Genomic DNA, 22,322 nt, shown 5'->3' with positions numbered 1-22,322 from the left:
ACACAGTACACATTTACACATTAACAGAGAGAGAAGCTTAGTTGTTGACATGTAAGCGGAGATGCCTTTACCATTTCCACCTAGTATTGCCATAAGAATAAAGTATCACAATACTATTACTGTTTTGTACTATAAGGGATTTGCGTCAATTCAAATCTGGTATCAGGATAAAATGTGATTCAGAGTCACCGAATATACTTTAAGTATTTTTATTAAACTCAAGCGATAAATGGTAAATGCAATTTTCGTATATACGGGTTCACTGTAACACATCGCAGGGTAGAACAGGGAACTGGCAGGAGGTAAGTAAACAGCTGTTCTTATACTGTGATAGACGTAGTTCCAACCCGTCTGTTGGCCTATCACAGTAGAGGCTGAGCGTGGTTTAAACTTGCTCAGCCTTTCGCCGGCGCTCTTGGCGCTCCTTGGTGTCCGGCGCTGTTGCTGTGTAGATTACGCTCTCACACCCTAGAGACTGAGGTCAGACAGTTCTGTAACATTGTTTGAGCTATTTGCACCTCCATAGAAAGCATACTGTTCTCGCGCAAGGTTAACCACAGCTTCTCAGCACACTATCTGGGGCAAAATGTTACTTCCAGCACACACACACACACACAGACACCCAGGCGTCTAGGCCAACAGTTGCTAATATTCAATCACGTGATGTAGTATTGGGTTATAGCGCAATAAACACAGATCCTCACAGTACGTCATACAATCAACAATGTTAACTTTGGCTTGAGCTGTCTCCACCTCAAAATACATGTATGTTCAACACGAAGACCACTGCGATAACCATAGACTGTATAATAGACTCTATGAAAAATAACATTGATAAACTAATTAAAGTGTTGCTCATTCAAGTCCATCAAAGCTGGTCAAATGGCTACCAAATCTCATTACTCTTTTTGATTAATCAATAATTATGCATTATTCAAGGTTTTGTACACCGTTAAATCCCTTAAAAGGTCCAATGCAGCTGTTTTGATAGAAAATTGAGAAAGGGGTGGAGTTAGACCTGTAACTAATTTACTGCCTGGTGATTTCACCAATCAGGCCAAAACTCCATCCCACCAAAACAGGTCTTTCCAAACAGCTCTTACACTAAAAGGGCATTATCATAATTTTCACAATTTCACAGTACTATTCCAACCGCATAGTGTGGAAATATATATAAAACACAAGATTTTTAAAAATGATTATTGGCCTTTAATGAATCTAGGGTACTGTAATGTAATTCCTTGGATATTGGGCACTCCTTAGTCCATGATTGCCAGTCAGTCAGTGTTAGCTACCGATGGAGCCCAAGCTCTCTCAGTAGCATGGTGCTTCACATTCAGACTTACTGGGACTGCTGCTATCAGGTCCACTCTGCTGACTACCACCCTCGGACTTCCAGGAGTGCTTCTCTGGGGTGTTGAGAACCTCTGCCCCCATCTCGATGCCCAGGACCTGCCTCTGCACCAGCTTGCAGTACAGGCCCCCCTTGGCAATGAGTTGGTTGTGTGGCCCCTGCTCCACCACACAGCCGTGGTTGATAACTATGATGTTGTTTGCCTTTTCCACTGTGCTGAGGCGGTGGGCGATCACCAGCACTGTGTGCTGACGCATTTTGTTGTTCAGGGCCTGCTGGACCTGAGGAGAGAGAACAGGGAGAGGATCCTAAGCTACACTAAGTCTAAATAACACAATACATAGAATTCAGAAAACTAGATAAAGTGGCATCAAATTTGAGACAACAGATAAAGAGAATATGTTTAAATGCTGGCAAACATTCTTCTGCAATAATACTTACTTTTTGAAAGCAGCATAGTTACATTGCAGACAGTTTATTTATACTAAAGCGGATTCTCCAGGGTTAATAGTATCTAGTATAGTTCAATACTTGATTTGCATGAAGACAGAGAGCAGGGAGAGGACACCAGCAGCTGAGAGTCCTTATAATAACATTAGACTGCATTTAGAGAACTAGGTTATTGAACTAAAACAAGAAGTAGGTTATTGTCATGAAACTTGAGCCACCAAGGCAGGGAGGGGTTTTCATTTTTCAGGATATACTGTATCTTGATCTATAATTCACAACATGATCTAATTAAACACAAATTACAGAACACGATCACAGAACACTGATTTGGCCTGCCTCTTAACCTACAGCATGTTCGCTCTCTGCGTCCAGTGCACTGGTGGCCTCGTCCAGGATCAGAACATGTGGGTTGCGGATGAGTGCCCTTGCGATGGCCACCCGTTGCTTCTGTCCCCCTGACAACTGGGTCCCCTTCTCACCCACTCCTAAGAAAGGAATGAGGAACAGTTCCACTGCGTTAGAGATCTTAAAATAGAAATGCAAGATCATATGAACATTGTGAGGATATGCTGTGTTTCTCAACATACTGATCGACCAATTTTCATATGTTGCTGTAAACATCATAAGATTCAGTAGATTTTAGTTACCTCCTAAGATGTTAGTTTTTATATTTCACTCCAACAGCTTAGGCAATAGCATTAATATCACCTGTATCATAGCCATTGGTTAGACCGGTGATGAAGTCGTGTGCATTTGCCTTGGTGGCTGCCTGCACCACAGCCTCCATAGGGATATCAGTCAGGCCATAAGTTATGTTCTGCTCTACAGAACGGGCAAACAGGACAGGCTCCTGGCCCACAAGTGCTACCTGCAAAAACAACACAGATACAGAGGCATAGGGATAGGGATCCTGATAGGATTCTTTACCAGTCTTCAACTAAAAAGGAACACTGCTTCCCTCTGGTGTTTAAAAAGTATAAGCTATATCTAGCACGAGACAGAATATGGGGATTTCATGGCAAACTTCTCAGGTAGTAATGGCGATTTAAAACAGATTCTCAAAGACGCCATTGTAAACAAGGAGTTAAAATGCCAGAGGACAAGTGTGGAGTGCTGACCTGTGAGTGGAGGAGGTCATGCTGGTAGGTGTGCACCTGCCGGCCGTCCAGCAGCACCTGGCCTTGTTGTGGGAGGTAGAAGTTCTCTAGGAGCCCCACACAGGAGCTCTTCCCACTGCCTGATGGTCCCACCAAGGCTGTCACCTCCCCAGGCCGCAACGTGAAGGACACACTCTGGAGACACAAACCAGAGTCATATACAGTGTAGAAAGTCTACAACCCTTTGAACTTTTTTCACATTTTGTTGCGTTACAAAGTGGGATTAAAATAGATTTAATTGTATTTTTTTTGTCAACGATTTACACAAAACACTGTAATGTAAAAGTGGAAGAAATTTCAGAGTCAATACATGTTAAAAACCCATTTGGCAGTCTCATAAGAGCTTTGCAGACCTGTATTGCGCAATATTTGCCCATTATTCTTTTCAAAATTCTTCAAGTTCTGTCAAGGTGTTGGGTATCATGGCTAGACAGCAATTTTCAAGTCTGCCATAGATTATCAAGCAGATTGTGAATTCCAGTGTCTGGTGTAAAGCAGACTGAAGCAGGTTTTCCATGTGCTTAGCTCCAACCCGTTTCTTTTCATCCTGAAAAACTCCCCAGTCTTTGCTGATGTTAAGCATACCCATACCATGATGCAGCCACCACCATGATTGAAAATAAAGAGGCAGCTACTCAATGATGTATTGTCTTTGCCCCAAACCTAAGGCTTTGCTTTTAAGTCAAAAAGTATATTCCTTTGCCTTGTTTTTTGCAGTATTACTTTAGTGCCTTGTTGCATGTTTTGGAATATTTGTATTCTTCTTTTCACTGTGTCATTTAGGTCATTATTGTGGAGTCACTACAATGTTGTTGATCCATCCTCAGTTTTCTCCCATCACAGCCATTGCACTCTGTAGCTGTTTTAAAATTACCAATGGCCTCATGGTGCCATCCCTAAGCAGTTACCTTCCTGTCCTGCAGCTCAGTTCAGAAGGACGACTGCATCTTTGATATGTGGGTGGTTTAATACATTATCCACAGCATAATTATTAACTTGACATGTAAAGATACACTACATTCCAAAAGTATGTGGACAGCAGCTCGTCGAACATCTCATTACAAAATCATGGTTCCCCTTTGCGGCTATAGCAGCCTCCACTCTTTTGGGAAGGCTTTCCACTAGATGTTGGAACATTGCTCCAGGGACTTGCTTCCATTCAGCCACAAAAGCATTAGTGAGGTCGGGCACTGATGTTGGGCGATTAGGCGTTCTAATTCATCCCAAAGGTGTTCGATGGGGTCAGGAATTGGGGTAGGCCAGTCAAGATCTTTCACACTGATCTCAACAAACCATTTCTGTATTGACCTCGCTTTGTGCACAGGGGCATTGTCATGCTGAAACAGGTTAGGGCCTTCCCCAAACTGTTGCCACTAAGTTGGAAACACAGAATCGTCTACAATGTCATTGTATGCTGCAGCGTTAAGATTTCCCTTCACTGGAACTAAGGGGCTAGTGAAGGGAAACAGCCCCAGACCATTATTCCTCCTCCACCAAACCTTACAGTTGGGACTATGCATTGGGGCAGGTAGCGTTGTCCTACCATCCGCCAAACCCAGATTCGCCCGTCGATACTGCCAGATGGTGAAGCGTGATTCATCACTCCAGAGAACGTGTTTCCAATGCTCCAGAGTCCAATGACGGCGAGCTTTATACCCCTCCAGCCGACGTTTGGCATTGCGCATGGTGATCTTAGGCTTGTGTGCGGCTGCTCGGCCATGGAAACCCATTTCATGAAGCTCCTGACGAACAGTTATTGTGCTGACGTTGCTTCCAGAGCCAGTTTGAAACTTAATAGACAGCATTGCAACCGAGGACAGACAATTTTTACGTGCTACAGGCATCAGTACTCAGCGGTCCCGTTCGGTGAGCTTGTGTGGCCTACCACATTGCGGCTGAGCCGTTGTTGCTCCTATATGTTTCCAATTCACAATAACAGCACTTACAGTTGACCAGGGTAGCTCTAGCTGGGCAGAAATTTGACGAAATGACTTGGAAAGGTGGCATCCTATGACGGTGCCAAGTTGAAAGACACTGAGCCATTCTACTGTTGATGTTTGTCTATGGAGATTGCATGGCGGTGTGCTTGATTTTATATATCTGTCAGCAACAAGTGTGGCTGAAATAGCCAAATCCACTAATTTGAAGGGGTGTCCACATATTTTTGGCAGTGTAGTGTATATTCAATGTCTGATTTGTTATTGTTACACATCTACCAATCATTGCCCGTCTTTATGAGGCTTTCGAAAAGCTCCCTGGTCTTTGTAGTTAAATCTGTGCTTGACATTCATGTTGTAAATATGGGTGACAGAGGAAAGGGTTGTCATTCAAAAATCCTGCCAACCCCTATTAGTTCACACAGTGTGAGTCCATATAAATTATGATGTGATTTGTTAAGCCACATTTTCCTTCTGAACTTATTTAGGCTTGCCTAAACAACCAGAGGTCTCTTGACAGTTCCCAGGTCCAGAAAAAAGCCTGGGAAACACACAGTATTAAATACAGCCATGACTAAATGGAACTCTCTGCCACCCCAGCAGGGTTAGTGCTGCTGGAGCGCAGGGGAGCGGTGCTCCATCATCTTTTTCAATTTGAGAATTGGTAAAAGAGTTGGTAACACTATTTCTGGAAAATGTATTCTCCTAAATTCTAAATATATTATATTTATTTACCATAAATTCCATGAAAAACGATAGAATGGCAAACCAAATAAATATGTATAGCAGCCTAGAGGTAAGTAAATGGTGGTTTCTTCCCTGTCTTCTCTCTGGCGATGGCGAGAATGATGAAAAACTGTATGCTGTGTATGCGCACTGTGAAAGTCCGATGGAGGCTTGACCACTTTGGCCAATCAGAACGTTGAAAAAAACAATCACAATCACCGTGTGTTCCCCTTGATTATTCATAAAACTCGACGGACCCTCTCTTGCGCAGTGGAACCCAGAACAATGTTTGACCACTAGGTTTCGGCAACACCGTTCTGCCGAGCACACCCAAACCAAAGTAGTCACCGCAATGCCGAAGGAGTCTGACCTTCTCTAGAAGTTGCTGTAGCGGTGCTTGGGATATGTAGCTGATTGACTATTGGTTGAGACTCGTGGCCCGATCTAGCTTGGTATGTTAGTGTGGGAAATTGGAAATGTGAATTGGGCCAAATTGGAGGTAATAATAAATGTATTTAGGTTATAGTTTATTGAGATGCATGAATACACCACACCAAAAGCTTGATTTTTTCGCTGTTTTAAAACGAATTTCCTGGTGCAATAGTGCCCCCATGATAATTAAAAATAAATTGCAGATATCGCAGAACAAATTAGTCAGTATTATTCTTAAACTTCTAGCACGTACTCATCTTAACCATTCCCGCTTTGAAAGCCTTAAATGTCTCAAAGTGGAGAAGAGAGTCTCTCAGATTACATTGTGTCTTGTACACAATTGTCTACCGTATGATCCAAAGGCACCTATGTAACAACATTAACTTGGTCCGGGATAACCATCATTATTCCACTAGGAGTGAAACTGACGTTGTTCCTTTTAGATGTAATAGTGGTATGGGGAAATACACATTTTTTCTATTCAGTTGACATTCTTTGAAATTGTCTTCCATTGAATTTGAAACGTATACCTTCAATGGGTAGTTTGAAGTTCTCACTGAAAAAATTGCTAAATATTAGCATGTTCCAAAAGTGAGTCGTAAAATGATAGTACGTGGCTGAGAAGGAAACGCCCGGGATAGCATATGGTCTGTCTTTTGGTGTCTGTTGTGTATCATATTGTGATTGTCTTGTATATATTAGGGATTGATTGTTTTATATATTAAGTGTATGTGAGACAAGGGAGACGTACCTGTCCATAGTTGTTTATTAGGAAATGAAACTGTAATAATTAGCTCATTTGATGAAACAAACAACAATTTTGTCTGTCATTGTCTGTTGCCACTACTATTGCCGCCTAACCTTGCTGCATCCCCCCTTCCAAAGGGACCACAATGGAAATACGCTTTTAAGCTTTATTGTGTTATCCTTGATGATTTTTGAAAATTGTATATGGAGGAGTCACCGGCTGGTCCTTATCTATGTATTTTAACTATTGTCTAATAAATTAAATAATGCGGCGCACAATTGGCCCAGCGTTGTCCAGGTTTGCCCGGGATAGGCCGTCATTGTAAATAAGAATGCGTTCTTAACTTACTTGACTAGTTAAATAAAGGTTAAATAAAAATATAAAATAACAAATCAATCAATCAATCAATACAGCGTAGTGTAAACTACACAATACAAAGAAATGCCTACGCGCAACTTAAGCTCTCCTGCAAACAGTGCAATGAAATTAAGATATGTGTAGGTTATAGCCTAATAAATACATATAACTATACCACGTAACCGTAAGCCTATGAGGTTATACTGAAATGATTGTTTTTTCCTGAACTGGCCGAATGGCAGAGTTATCATTCGGCACCACAAGTTGGTTCAAGTTCTTTAACATCATTGCGCGATCCTGGCGCTGTGCTTTCAATATCTAATAGTCCTATACTCATCACTTATTATTCTGATTATTATTACAAATAGAAGATTATCACTTCCAACAAGGGTGCTTGTTTAGTAAAGTTAGATTAAAGTTGAAACAATGTCTCGCAAGATCATTAGTATTTTACATAACAGAACCGAATATACTGTAATAGAATAGCATAGTAGGCCTATAACGTTACTGTTACACAAACAGCACCTCATTTCTAATGAGATTTTAGAATGGTTAGCTGAAGCTGAATAGTCAACATGTTTTATCATGCGCAAAAACTCAACAGAGTTTATATGCATTATACATGCTTTGATTTAAACAAAATATAAGAAAGTGTAATAAGTTTGTTACCACCATCTGCTCTAATTCGCTCACGAAACAGTAACTCAAGAAGATCAAAATGCATTGGCTATTACCATGAAACTTATTGAGATCATTGAAATGATTGGCATGCAGATGCAGTTTCACGGGTAAAACATGACAGTGTTGACAGTGATAACGGCCTATTTTGAAATGATGTATGCCTAACTTGGTGTTTGAGGGTTTTAAAAATAGAACATGTTCTTGGGACAATATATGTGGGCATAGACAGAAGTTGCAATTGGAGGATGCATATTATGCATATTCTATAATGACAGGCTATAAGGATACATCTGTCCGTACAAACGTTGATAGAGGAAACGATGACGTAATTTACATTTTTTTTTGCCTCCCTCGCCTAAAAAAAAAATAGCACGACACCACTGAATCCCAGGGAACTCAAGCTAGCAATAACACCAAATCCAAAAAAAAACAGATAAAAGAACACCTTACAGCACGACGGGGACTGTGAAGCAACAGACATTTTCATGCATTTTGTTTTGTATTATAACGTTATGTGATAAGTGGTTGGGATACGACAGCGATATGGTTGTCTCGCCTATGCTCGCCTGGCTATCTTAAGATGAATGTACTAGCTGTGGGTCGCTGTGGATGCTAGCGTCTGCTGAATGGCTAAATTGTAATGTAAATGTTGTGCTATGTATGTCGATTTATGTATATTATATTTTTAATTGGTTGTGATGTTGCCATCACTGGCACATTAGATGCTGCTGCCCTATACATAGACTTGAAATCACTGGCCACTTTAATAATTAGAACACTAGTCACTTTAATAATGTTTACATATTTTGCACTACTCATCTCATATGTATATACTGTATTCTGTCCTATTTTACTGCATATTAGTCTATGCCGCTCTGACATTGCTCGTCCAAATATTTATATATTCTTAATTCCATTCTTTTACTTTAGACTGTGTGTATTGTTAGATATTACTTGTTAAATATTACTGCACTGTTGGAGCTAGAAACAAGCATTTCGCTACACCCGCAATAACATCTGCTAAACTATGTGTATGTGACAAATAACATTTGATTTGGATTTGATTTGATTTGTGTTGTTTCCTGTTTGGACCCCAGGAAGAGATCCTAATAAATACTAAAGGGGTGAATACTTACTCAACAACAATTTTTTTGTTATTTAATTGTTATTCATTTGTAAAAATGTGTAGGATTTTCTTTTCACTTTGACATTATGGTTAATTTTGTGTAGATCTATGACAAAATGTTTTAATTCAATCTATTTAAATCACACTTTGTAACACAACAAAATGTGAATAAAGTTCAAGGGGGTGTAGACTTTCTATAGGCATTGTATGTGCGCAAATGTCACGTTCCTGACCTGTTTTCTGTTAGTTTTGTATGTGTTAGTTGGTCAGGACGTGAGTTTGGGTGGGCAGTCTAGGTTTTCTGTTTCTATGTTGGTTTAAAGGGTGACCTGATATGGCTCTCAATTAGAGGCAGGTGGTTTTCATTTCCTCTGATTGAGAGTCATATTAAGGTAGGTGTTTTCACACTGTTTGTCGGTGGGTGGTTGTCTTCCGTGTCTGTGTATGTTGCGCCACACGGGACTGTTTCGGTATGTTTGTTCGTTCGGTTTTTGTGTAGTCTGTTTTCCCGGTTCGTGCGTTCTTCGTGTTACATGTAAGTTCTTACGTTCAGGTCAGTCTACGTTGTTTTGTTATTTTGTAATCCTTCCAAGTGTTTGTTTTCGTGTTTCGTCGTTTGCTTTAATAAATCATTATGTATTCACAACCCGCTGCATTTGTAACGGTTTTCTTCCAGGGGTGAAGGAGAGGACCAAAGTGCAGCGCGGCTAGTGTTAAACATGTTTAATAAAGAACAAGTGAAACACTACAAACAACAATACAAAATAACAAATGTGCAAAAACCGACACAGACCTATCTGGTGCAGACAATCACAGAGACAGGAAACAAACACCCACAAAATCCCAACACAAAACAAGCCTCCTATATATGATTCTCAATCAGGGACAACGATTACCATCTGCCTCTGATTGAGAACCATATTAGGCTGGACATAGAAACAGACAAACTAGACACACAACATAGAATTCCCACCCAGCTCACGTCCTGACCAACTAAACACATACAAAACAACAGAAAACAGGTCAGGAACGTGACAGAACCCCCCCTCAAGGTGCGAACTCCGGGCGCACCCCTAAAACTCAAGGGGAGGGTCTGGGTGGGCATCTGTCCGCGGTGGCAGCTCCGGCGCAGGACGAGAACACCACTCCACCACTGTCTTTGTCCCCCTCAGTGTCCTTTGAGTGGCGACCCTCGCCCACGACCTTGGCCTAAGAATCCTCCCCAAGGCCCCCACATGATTTAGGAGGTAGCTCAGGACAGAGAGGTAGCTCAGGACAGAGAGGTAGCTCAGGACAGAGAGGTAGCTCAGGACAGAGAGGTAGCTCAGGACAGAGGGGCAACTCCGGACTAATGGCAGCTCCGGACTGAGTGGCAGCTCCGGACTGAGTGGCAGCTCCGGACTGAGTGGCAGCTCCGGACTGGAGGGCAGCTCATGACTGGAGGGCAGCTCATGACTGTAGGGCAGCTCATGACTGGAGGGCAGCTCATGACTATAGGGCAGCTCATGACTATAGGGCAGCTCATGACTATAGGGCAGCTCATGACTGTAGGGCAGCTCATGACTGTAGGGCAGCTCATGACTGTAGGGCAGCTCATGACTGTAGGGCAGCTCTGGCAGCTCCTGACTGGCTGGCGTCTCTGGCAGCTCCTGACTGGCTGGCGTCTCTGGCAGCTCCTGACTGGCTGGCGTCTCTGGCAGCTCCTGACTGGCTGGCGTCTCTGGCGGCTCCTGACTGACGGACGGCTCTAGCGGCTCCTGACTGACGGACGGCTCTAATGGCTCGGGACAGACGGGCGGCTCTAATGGCTCGTGGCAGACGGATGACTCAGATGGCGCTGGGCAGACGGATGGCTCAGATGGCGCTGGGCAGACGGATGGCTCAGATGGCGCTGGGCAGACGGATGGCTCAGACGGCGCTGGGCAGACGGATGGCTCAGACGGCGCTGGGCAGACAGATGGCTCAGACGGCGCTGGGCAGACGGATGGCTCAGACGGTGCTGGGCAGGCAGGCAGCTCAGACGGCGATGGGCAGACGAGCAGTGCAGGCAGCGTTGAGCAGGCAGGCAGTGCAGACGGTGTTGGGCAGGCAGGCAGTGCAGGCGGCGTTGAGCAGACGGCCGACTCTGACCTGCTGAGGCGCACAGTAGGCCTGGTGCGTGGTGCCGGAACTGGAGGTACTGGGCTGGAGACACGCACCATAGGGAGAGTGCGTGGTGCTGGAACTGGAGGTACTGGGCTGGGGCAGGAAGGTGACGCCGGATATACCGGACCGTGCAGGCGTACTGGCTCCCTTGAGCACTGAGCCTGCCCAACCTTACCTGGTTGAATGCTCCCCGTAGCCCGTCCAGTGCGGGGAGGTGGAATAACCCGCACTGGGCTGTGTAGGCGAACCGGGGACACCATTCGTAAGGCTGGTGCCATGTACACCGGCCCGAGGAGACGTACTGGAGGCCAGATATGTTGAGCCGGCTTCATGGCACTTGGCTCAATGCTCAATCTAGCCCGCCCAGTGCGGGGAGGTGGAATAACCCGCACCGGGCTATGCACACGTACAGGAGACACCGTGCGCTCTTCCGCATAACACGGTGTCTGCCCGTACTCCCGCTCTCCACGGTAAGCATGGGAAGTGGGCGCAGGTTTCCTACCTGCCTTTGCCACACTACCCTTTAGCCCCCCCCCAAGAAATGTTTGGGATTTCTTCTCGGGTTTGCATGCTAGCCGTGTACCTTCATAACACCAGTTCCTCTCTCCGGTTGCCTCCAGCTGTTCCCATGGGAGGTGATCCTTTCCAACCTTAGCCCAGGGTCCTTCTCCGTTCATAATTTGCTCCCATGACCATTCCTCCTGGTACCGCTGCTGCTGCCCGTTGCCACGCTGCTTGGACCGGGTTTGGTGGGTGTTTCTGTAACGGTTTTCTTCCAGGGGTGAAGGAGAGGACCAAAGTGCAGCGCGGCTAGTGTTAAACATGTTTAATAAAGAACAAGTGAAACACTACAAACAACAATACAAAATAACAAATGTGCAAAAACCGACACAGACCTATCTGGTGCAGACAATCACAGAGACAGGAAACAAACACCCACAAAATCCCAACACAAAACAAGCCTCCTATATATGATTCTCAATCAGGGACAACGATTACCATCTGCCTCTGATTGAGAACCATATTAGGCTGGACATAGAAACAGACAAAACTAGACACACAACATAGAATTCCCACCCAGCTCACGTCCTGACCAACTAAACACATACAAAACAACAGAAAACAGGTCAGGAACGTGACAGCATTTTGGTTCAATCCCTGCTCCTCCTCTTCGGATGAAGAGGAGGAGGAAAGCCGTTACAGCAAAGTTATTGAAAATGAAATAAAGAAATATTTCATTTACATAAGTATTCACACCCCTGAGTTAATAACCACCTTTGGCAGCAATTACAGCTGTGAGTCTTTCTGAGTAAGTCTCTAAGAGCTTTGCACACCTGGATCTGCTTGAATATCTATGGAAAGACTTGAAAATGGTTGTCTAGCAATGATCAACAACCAATTTATCAGAGCTTGAAGAATCTTTAAAAGAATAAGTTGTGCAAACTCTTAGAGACTTTCCCATGAAGACTCACAGCTGTATTCGTTGCCAAAGGCAACTCTAAGATGTATTGACTCAGAGGAGTGAATACTTGTGAAAATTATATATTTCTGTATTTAATTTAATACATTTGCAAAATTTCTTAAAACATGTTTTCACTCTGTCATTATGGGGTATTATGTGTAGATGGATGAGAAAACAATTATTGAATCACTTTTGAATTCAGGCTGTAACGCAACAAAAAGTGGAATAAGTCAAGGGGTATGAATACTTTCTGAAGGCACTGTATGTGCTCTCTATGCACACCATTCACATACATATATATTTATTTATATTCCAGACTGTGACATTGCTCGTTCTGACATTTCTCGTTCTGACATGTCTTCATTTTTCTTTTTACTTTTAGATTATCTGTGTATTGTTATTGTACTGCTAGATATTGCTGCATTGTTGGAGCTAGAAACATAAGCATTTCGCTGCACCTGTGATAACATCTACAAAACTGTATACGTGACCAATACATTTGGATTTGATTTATATTTCGATGGAAGCCTGTGGCACCAGACAGAGCTATCAGTTCTACATAGTTTATATTCATTACAGTATTCATTACAGTCATATTGCCAAATCATATTGCCAAATTACTAAATCAGGGGTATCAAACTCATTCCATGGAGTGCCTAGTGTCTGCTGGTTTTTGTTTTTTCCTTTCAATTAAGACCTAGACAACCAAGTGGGGGGAATTCCTTACTAATTAGTGACCTTAATTCATCAATCAAGTACAAGGGAGGAGTGAAAACCCGCAGACACTCGGCCCTCCCTGGAATGAGTTTGACACCTGTGTTCTAAATAGATGGCTCTGACACAAACCATCCCTTCATTCACACCCAGCCATCATGGCATACATACAGTATATCACAAATATACGTTTAGACATGACGAAATGTACTGACATTGATTAATAGCTTTATTTTATGACGATAGACAAGAGACGTGTAGCGGGTAACTTTACTCTATGGTAATGGTGTATAAACTTTCTACTGGCATGAAATGATACAGAATTGCCTGACAAGTTTTTCTGTATATAGCTCCACTCAGCAGTCTAGCTTTGAGCCCAATTTTAATGGTCAGCTGACACATACCTTTAGAATTTCTGTTTCGGGCCGTGTTGGGTAGGAAAACGTGACATCTTTAAACTCGACCAGTCCTTTGCAGGTATCAGGGACCTCTTTCCCATCATGTGGGTGTTTGGACTCCCTGTCTATGTACTCAAATACCTTCTCAGCTGCTCCCACTCCCTGCATGAGACCCGTGTAGACCGATGCTATGCTCTGTAACACAATTCAATCAAGACAGGGGATAATGATAATACAATTATTATGGTCTTTTTCAGTTCCTCTGGATTTTCATAGTGAAAGTCTTCATCATCTTGCCTATGGTAATGTAAGGTTTCTAAAGGGATAGGTTGTGATTGTCATGTGTACAGTTACAGATGTACACTATATGTGCTTTTATTTTTATCAGACCTAGTGTTGTTTCCCTGCTTTTTTTAAGATCCTATTTTCTATTTCGGACCTCTGATTTTGAGCTCTGCATGGTTGAGAAGGAGCTTGTAAGTAAGCAGTTCACTGTATGGTTTACACCTGTTGTATTCTGTCATGTGACAAATAAACTTTGATTTGAATGAGTCAGACTTGCCTCCAGGCACTCTCCTAGCTCCAGCTCATATAAGATGAATGATATCAGGCCCCCTCCACTCATCTGCTCAGTAACGACCAGGTGACCGCCGTAGAAGAGGATAGCCACTTCAAGAACAAGCTCTGAGATCTGAAGCAATGACAAACACATTTGAAACTCTTGTGAATTTGTGAATGTACCCAACGACAAGGGTATAGCACCGACACAGTGCATACAATAAAAAAAACACAAAACAGATATAAAACATGAGGCAGCTCATTAAATCTCCATCTGTTGTATGTCAGAGCAACGTTCAGTCCCCGTCTATCTTTATTTATTTCACTTATTTAACCTGTCGAGTCAGTTAAGAACAAAATTCTTGATTCTTATTTACAGTGACGGTCTCACATCTGGGTAATACCTACACAACTGGACCACATGTAGAGGGCATAGGCCAACGCTTGCTTCTTGTTCAGCTGAAACATGACCTGTAGCCTGCCGTAGTAGGAATCAGCCTCCTGTTCCTCATTGGCAAAGCTGCGTACCGTCTTCATGGCTGAAATTGTCTCCTCGGCCACCTGGTTAGCCAGAGCCAGGGCAGTCTGGACCTCTTTGGTCAGTCTCTGAGAGGATGGTTAATAAGAAAATGTACGAACTAAATACGGTGTGAATGAATCTGTTAATACACACAAGTATTTCAACTTAATAAATGGGCTGGGGACATTGGTTTGGAAAGACAAGTGAAGTGTGTGTGTGTTTGTGCGTTTGAGTGTGTGCTTGCTTGTGCGTGTGTGTGTGTACCTTGTAGTACTCCCCATAGACTTTGGAGATGACTGCGATGAAGGGGAATCCCATGATGGTGACCAGAGTCAGCTTCCAGGACATCCCGAACATGAAGATGAAGAACCCTATGCCCTTCACCAAACTCTTTAGGAACATGTTGATGTTCAGAGAGATCAAGTCACTCACTTGTGTAGTGTCAGAGGACAGGCGAGAGGTGATGTCACCTGGAGGACAAACAGTTTTTTTCTTGTACTTTTTCTAAACTTTCGTATTCTCATTACTTTATGACAGGATAGGAACAGAAGCAGGGAAACAATGCAAAAGGGCTCATGCAGGGATCGAACCGGGATCACCGTCACAAGGACCAAACTCTGGGCCCAGGAGAAAAGCTTTTACACTTTGTGGAAGAGGAACATTTCATTTGTTATCTTATATGCCCTGAAGAAGGGACAGGTCATCTGATTCCTCTTAGTTTCTGTAAGACTGCTCTTAATCAGTGTCCTTGGTATGATTTGTCGTCTGTCTGTGGGGCTGCTATCTACTGATAAGCAGAATTACCAGACTCATACAAATGGCATGTGAAACACCACACCCATCCTGGGTCTGTATAAAATGTCTGTGAGAACAAAGAGCGAGTTGAATTTGTTTTCTCATGCATGCTCAAATAAAGCTTTACTGTATTTTGAGATCGGATTCCCTTCAGAGTGGGTTTTTTCCTCCACAACTTTAACGCTTTACTTAATAGAGAGACGTAGAGAGACGTAACATAGTATAATAAGCCTTGTTATAAGACATTATCACTTTAGACGTATTATACATCCTTATAACAAGTTATAAAGCATTAATAACTAGTTATAACCCATTAATAACAAGTTATAAAGCATGAACAACAAGTTAGAAAGAATGAACAACAAGTTAGAAAGTGTGAACAACAAGTTAGAAAGCATGAACAACAAGTTAGAAAGAATGAACAACAAGTTAGAAAGAATGAACAACAAGTTAGAAAGCATGAACAACAAGTTAGAAAGAATGAACAACAAGTTAGAAAGCATGAACAACAAGTTAGAAAGCATTACAAATTGCTATAACAGCTAGACTAGCTCTTCTCATGGTGTCAGCTGATGGGGATCTAAGAAAAGATTATACCTGCAGACTTAACGTAAAGCGTTAGCAAGTGTTTTATGTATCTTCTGATCAGAGGAACAAAGGAAAAGGGAATGAATGGAAATAAGTGTTGAGGTCTACAATACCTCCTAAATAATACCCTATTCCCTATTTAGTCTACTACTTTTGACCAGGGCCCATAGTGCACTATAAAGGAATAGGATGCAATTTGGTACACAACTGAGATGTCACCTGTGTGGTTAGCATCAAAGAAGCCTATCTCCTGACGCATCAGAGATCTGAAGAGAAGGTTCCGCAGGCGAACATTCAGTCTGGCAAATGTTAGACTAAAGAGACCACCTCGTACTCCAACAGCAATAGAGCTGAGAAGAGATGCAAGAAATTAAACACTGCCAAGGATAAACGCAACAAACACACAAGAATGTACGTCATAATCTATTCAAATGTAGAATCAAGCACAGGTACAGTCCATCAGAGAGGATATAGCACACAACATAGTCTAAAAAGTTAACACAACACACACACAACTTCAACCATTCATAGTGTCTTACCTGGCTAAGGCCAACACCGTAAGGGTGATTAGGGGCTTGGTAAAGTACTTCATACTTTTGTGAATAACAACGCCATCTATAGCCTGCCCAATTTAGTAGGGGATGAAGGCCTCACCTATGAATGGGATATCATTGTATCATTAACTGTTATGAAATGCTAACAATAAGCACAACAGTGTAAAATAGAAATATGATAAGGGAAGGGAAATTAGTAAGAATAGCGCAATAGTTATACAACATGCTTAGGTTATTTACTCATGTTGCACGAGTCATCTACTGTAATTGGACAGTAAGTTTGGCTAATAAGTAGTAGAGAAACATATTGCAAATGTAAATGCAATACAATGCTGGTATGAGTAACACCGTCGTAAAACACAAACGCATGGGATCAAAACAGAACTTCAAAGATAGTATTGCTGCTTTATTACCCATGTTCACCTTTGACCAACTGTAGATAGAATACTATCTCACACAGCACTGTGTAAAGTGTATGCCTCACAATGGTGATCATTAAGCAACTTGATTTGTCATCTATAGGGCCCAGAGTTTTTCCTGACCATGTTACTAACCAACAAGAGGTGTGATGGGTCCGCACTCAAAAAAAATTCACATAAAGCTTACTTCATTTGTTATGGTTTTCACTGCACGTGTATGCTATTCCTGATGCAGTGAAAATAATAAAAATATTTTTTAAATTAAGTAAGCTTTATGTGACATCTTTTTGAGTGTGGACCCATTACATCTTTGTAATGTATGAATTTGCGGGTTTTACGCACAGGCCAAGCTTCTGGGAGAGCGCGATGGTCCCCTTTTGACATGTTACTGACCAAGAAGAACTCTGTGGCCCTAGTAATAAGCTATAGGAGCCATGAGTTGTTCCTGGTCAGGCCCCATTGTCTCACGTCAGATAGCGCGAAGGCCGTCTAGTTTGAGGGACGAGCGTAACGTGAGACATTGGGTCAAGCCCTAGTCATCTGAGGATTGTGTTTAAATAAGGGTTTTGACTAGACGGGATGATTGCAGCTGTCAGAAGTGACTTTTCGTAGCAGGTTAGGAGAACTTACACAGCAGGTTAACTGAATTAGCGTGGCAGGTTAGGAGAATTAGGTTAAAGATAGGAAAAGGGTTAGGGTTAGCTAAAATGAAAAAATTATCCCCGATGCAACTCAAACATGCAACTTTTGACCAGTAGCGGTGCTTGGGTAAAATCACTGGGGAAGCCAATCCATTAAAAAATTACATATTACAACATGTGTTGTGATAAATGCGTTGTTTGCTCTATAACCTTTTAGTTCATATGCCTTGACAACGTGATATAGAGGCCTAAAGACGAGACAATAAGAAGACAGTGGATAAATGAATTCAACCACAACAAAACCGGAGAGCAACATCTGTTCTGTGAATTCCACAAAACCTATTGCATGTAACAAACAGTTACATGACCTACAGCATACTTAAGCAAGTTATTTTCGGACCACTAAACAACTATTGATTTAGAACCATGGAGAGATACCGCAAGTCTCAAAGAAATCAGGAGCTGCCTCCACTTTTCCAGCACCATTTCAACTTCAACATCATCTAATCACCTAATACAGTGACAACTAAAAGACACCAAAAACGATTTAGTCCAAACAACATAAGCTAAATATGATGTAGCTGTCCATGGTACTGATTACTGAGTGTGTGTGTGTGTGTGTGTGTGTGTAACGGATGTGAAATGGCTAGCTAGTTAGCGGGTACGCGCTAGTAGCGTTTCAATCAGTTACGTCACTTGCTCTGAAACCTAGAAGTAGTGTTGCACCTTGCTCTGCAAGGGCCGTGGCCTTTGTGGAGCGATGGGTAACGATGCTTCGTGGGTGTCAGTTGTTGATGTGTGCAGAGGGTCCCTGGTTCGCGCCCAGGTCGGGGCGAGGGGACGGTTTAAAGTTATACTGTTACATTGATGCTGTTGACCCGGATCACTGGTTGCTGTGGAAAAGGAGGAGGTTGAAAGGGGGGTGAGTGTAACGGATGTGAAATGGCTAGCTAGTTAGCGGGTACGCGCTAGTAGCGTTTCAATCAGTTACGTCACTTGCTCTGAAACCTAGATGTAGTGTTGCCCCTTGCTCTGCAAGGGCCGCGGCTTTTGTGGAGCGATGGGTAACGACGCTTCGTGGGTGTCAGTTGTTGATGTGTGCAGAGGGTCCCTGGTTCGCGCCCGTGTCGGGGCGAGGGGACGGTTTAAAGTTATACTGTTACATGTGCATGGTGTGTGTGCGTGCGTGCATGCATGCATGCAAGTAGAAAAAATATGTTGACTCACCCTACTTGTAGCGAAATGCCAATGCCATCCTCTTCTTTCATGTTGCCTAAACGATCTATGACTCTATCATACACTCCACGCATTTAGTTTTTGTTATCCTAGGCTACCTGGCTAAAATACAGTGCCTTCGGAAAGTATTCTGACCCCTTGACTTTTTCCACATTTTGTTATGTTACAGCCTTATTCTAAAATGGATTAAACTGTTTTTTCCCCCTCATCAATCTACACACAATACCCCATAATGACAAAGCGATAATAGGTTTTTATAAATTTTCACAAATAAAAAACTGAAACATTACATTTACATAAGTATTCAGACCCTTTACTTAGTACTTTGTTGAAGCACCTTTGGCAGTGATTACAGCCTCGAGTTTTCTTGGGTATGACGCTACAAGCTTGGCACACCTGTATTTGGGGAGTTTCTCCCATTCTTGTCTGCAGATCCTCTCAAGCTCTGTCAGGTTGGATGGAGAGTGTTGCTGCACAGCTATTTTCAGGTCTCTCCAGAGATGTTCAATCGGGTTCAAGCCCGGGCTCTTGCTGGGCCACTCAAGGACATTCAGCGACTTGTCCCGAAGCCACTCCTGCGTTGTCTTGGCTGTGTGCTTAAGGTCGTTGTCCTGTTGGAAGGTGAACCTTCGCCCCAGTCTGAGGTCCTGAGCGCTCTGGAGCAGATTTTCATCAAGGATCTCTGTACTTTGCCCCATTCACCTTTGCCTCGATCCTCACTAGTCTCCCAGCCCCTGCCACTGAAAAACATCCCCACAGCTTGATGCTGCCACCACCATGCTTCATCGTAGGGATGGTGCCAGGTTTCCTCCAGACATGACGCTTGGTATTCAGGTCAAAGATAATCATGTTTCTCATGGTCTGAGAGTCTTAAGGTACCTTTTGGCAAACTCCAAGTGGGCTGTTATGTGCCTTTTACTGAGGGGCTTCCATCTGGCCAATCTACCATAAAGGCCTGATTGGTGGAGTGCTGCAGAGATGGGTGTTCTTCTGGAAGTTTCTCCCATCTCCTCAGAGGAACTCTAGAGCTGTGTCAGAGTGACCATCGGGTTCTTGGTCACCTCCCTGACCAAGGCCTTTCTCCCCCAATTGCTCAGTTTGGCCGGTCAGTCAGCTCTAGGAAGAGTGTTGGTGGTTCCAAACTTCTTCCATTTAAGAATGATGGAGGCCACTGTGTTCTTGGGGACCTTTTTTCATACCCTTCTCCAGATCTATTCCTCAACACAATTCTGTCTCAGAGCTCTATGGACAATTCATTCAACCTCATGGCTTGGATTTTGCTCTGACATGCACTTTCAACTGTGGGACCATAAATAGACAGGTGTGTGCCTTTCCAAATCATGTCCAATCAATTTAATTTACCACAGGTGGACTCCAATTAAGTTGTAGAAACATCTCAAGGATGATCAATGGAAACAGGATGCATCTGAGCTCAATTTCGAGTCTCATAGCTAAGGGTCTGAATACTTATGTAAATATGGTATTTCTGTTTTTTATTTTTAATACATTTGCTAAAATTTCCCCCAACATTTTCTTGCTACGTCATTATGGAGTATTGTGTGTAGATTGCTGAGGATTAAAAAAAAAAAGATTTTAGAATAAGGCTGTAATGTAACACAATGTGGAAAAAGTCGAGGGGTGTGAATACTTTCCGAAGGCACTGTACATGCTTCCTACCCTAACTTCCTTTCATGGGCAACGATATGCCAGGCCAGCTTGTTAAGCATAATACATCTAACTCCTATCCTCTCAGACCAGGGGTACATCAATGTATGAATTTTTGGTTGGATCAGATTTGGCGTTATAATCGATGGCCGTTATAATCAACTCCAAATCCCTATCTCCATCGATGGCTAATTTAGGAAAGGGACAATTTTAGCTAGCTAGTTAGTCACCGGAGGAAAACGACACAATGGAGATGCAACAATTCAAGTTTTTTTCTGTCAATTATACAAATAAGATAAATTATTTTTTATGTTTTTTTGTTATTTTCTTTGTCATTTTTGGGGGGAAGCCTGGCTTCCCTTGGCATCCATGAATACATGCCACTGCTTTTGACATCACCAAGACATTAGCTGTCGGAGCAGGGCGATCTGGCTCACCAACCCTGGTTGGTGACCCTGGCATCCCTTCTAGCCATGACCTTAAATAAGAGGTTAGAGTTACTCACACACAGCAGAGATGAGGAGGAAGAGGATGGCAACAGAGAGCAGCCCAGCGTCTTTACTGCAGTAGGACAGCAGACGCCCCATTGTGGCCCCTGAGTCCGTCTGGTCCTGTGTTCCTTTCCTGCTAGCCCTCCTCCTCTTCTTCCCCCCATGCTCCTGTCCGTGCTCCTCCACCTCTTCAGTGCCATTCTCTCCAGCTGTCTCCACCAGCCTCTCAATCTCTTCAGAGCCCCCATGTCCTCCTCCACCACCACCTCCCTCTCCTTCAGTAACAGTGTTGGGAGTCCTTCCCAGGAGCCTCCAGAGGAGCACGGTCCCCAGCGCTGACACACAGGTCCAGGAGAACAGGCTAAGAAACCAGGGTTGGTGAGCCAGATCGCCCTGCTCCGACAGGATCAGCAGCTTGGCTGAGGCATAGGTACTGATGGTCAGGCAGATGAGGAGAGTCAGGGTCCCCAGGGCAGAGACCCTGTGTGGACCGTCCACTCTGTTCCATAACACGCCTATGGAGGCCCCCAGCAGAAGGCAGACTCTGACCAGCACAGTACCCCAGAGGTCCAGGACGGAGTGGAGAATGTCAAAGTTCTGCCCATCCTCTGTGAATATTGCAGTCTGGGATCCGTGTAAGTAGATGACAGTGGTGACAATAACATCCATCAGGATGAATACCAAGATGCAGCTCACCACTACTATGACCCCCATTCTGTTTCAGTCTATCAGTGGTGTAATGTCAAAAAGTCTTGGGAGAAACAAGTTTCAGTGAAACTCAAACTATGGCTTTTTATATTTGTTTTAATAGAGCTGCTATTAGAAGAAATGAATAGGGTATTACAATTAGAAAGTTTTTTGTCAGACTAGTTTTGAATTCAACTCAAATTGTATGCCGACCGTGATCACTAATGCGCCCGTGACATCAGGTTTCAAGGGCTTGCGTTAATTTATCACATTTCCCTACCGTTGCTCGTCTTCTCTCTGATATTCGATTACTTAACAGCTTTCCTTGCTACAGCAATTTATTATATTTTAGGCGACAGACCCGTCTCTCGTTCTTGTTTCATGCCTTATTGTTTAGTGTATACGGAAGCCGGTAATAGTTGTGGTGTGAGAGGCTCCTCCCTCAAGATAATACAAGGACGGGTTTGGCGGGGCAAATGGA

The 22,322-nt window shown here is 43.2% G+C and overlaps 1 protein-coding gene across 1 annotated transcript; it reads right to left on the bottom strand.

Annotated features, from left to right (window-relative positions):
• Positions 1-321: 321 nt before the first annotated feature.
• Positions 322-21,868, bottom strand: LOC120062784 (ATP-binding cassette sub-family B member 9-like). The gene is given in 11 exon segments (XM_039012854.1): positions 322-1,635; positions 2,153-2,289; positions 2,513-2,672; positions 2,923-3,096; positions 13,694-13,882; positions 14,250-14,378; positions 14,654-14,851; positions 15,030-15,235; positions 16,368-16,498; positions 16,688-16,802; positions 21,169-21,868. Coding segments are annotated over 11 exon segments (2,460 nt in total). The 3' UTR covers positions 322-1,314.
• Positions 21,869-22,322: the final 454 nt, after the last annotated feature.

This window comes from Salvelinus namaycush, chromosome 18 (assembly GCF_016432855.1).
Source record: "Salvelinus namaycush isolate Seneca chromosome 18, SaNama_1.0, whole genome shotgun sequence".
Lineage (NCBI taxonomy): Eukaryota > Metazoa > Chordata > Actinopteri > Salmoniformes > Salmonidae > Salvelinus > Salvelinus namaycush.
This window is presented reverse-complemented; position numbering and strand designations above follow the sequence as displayed.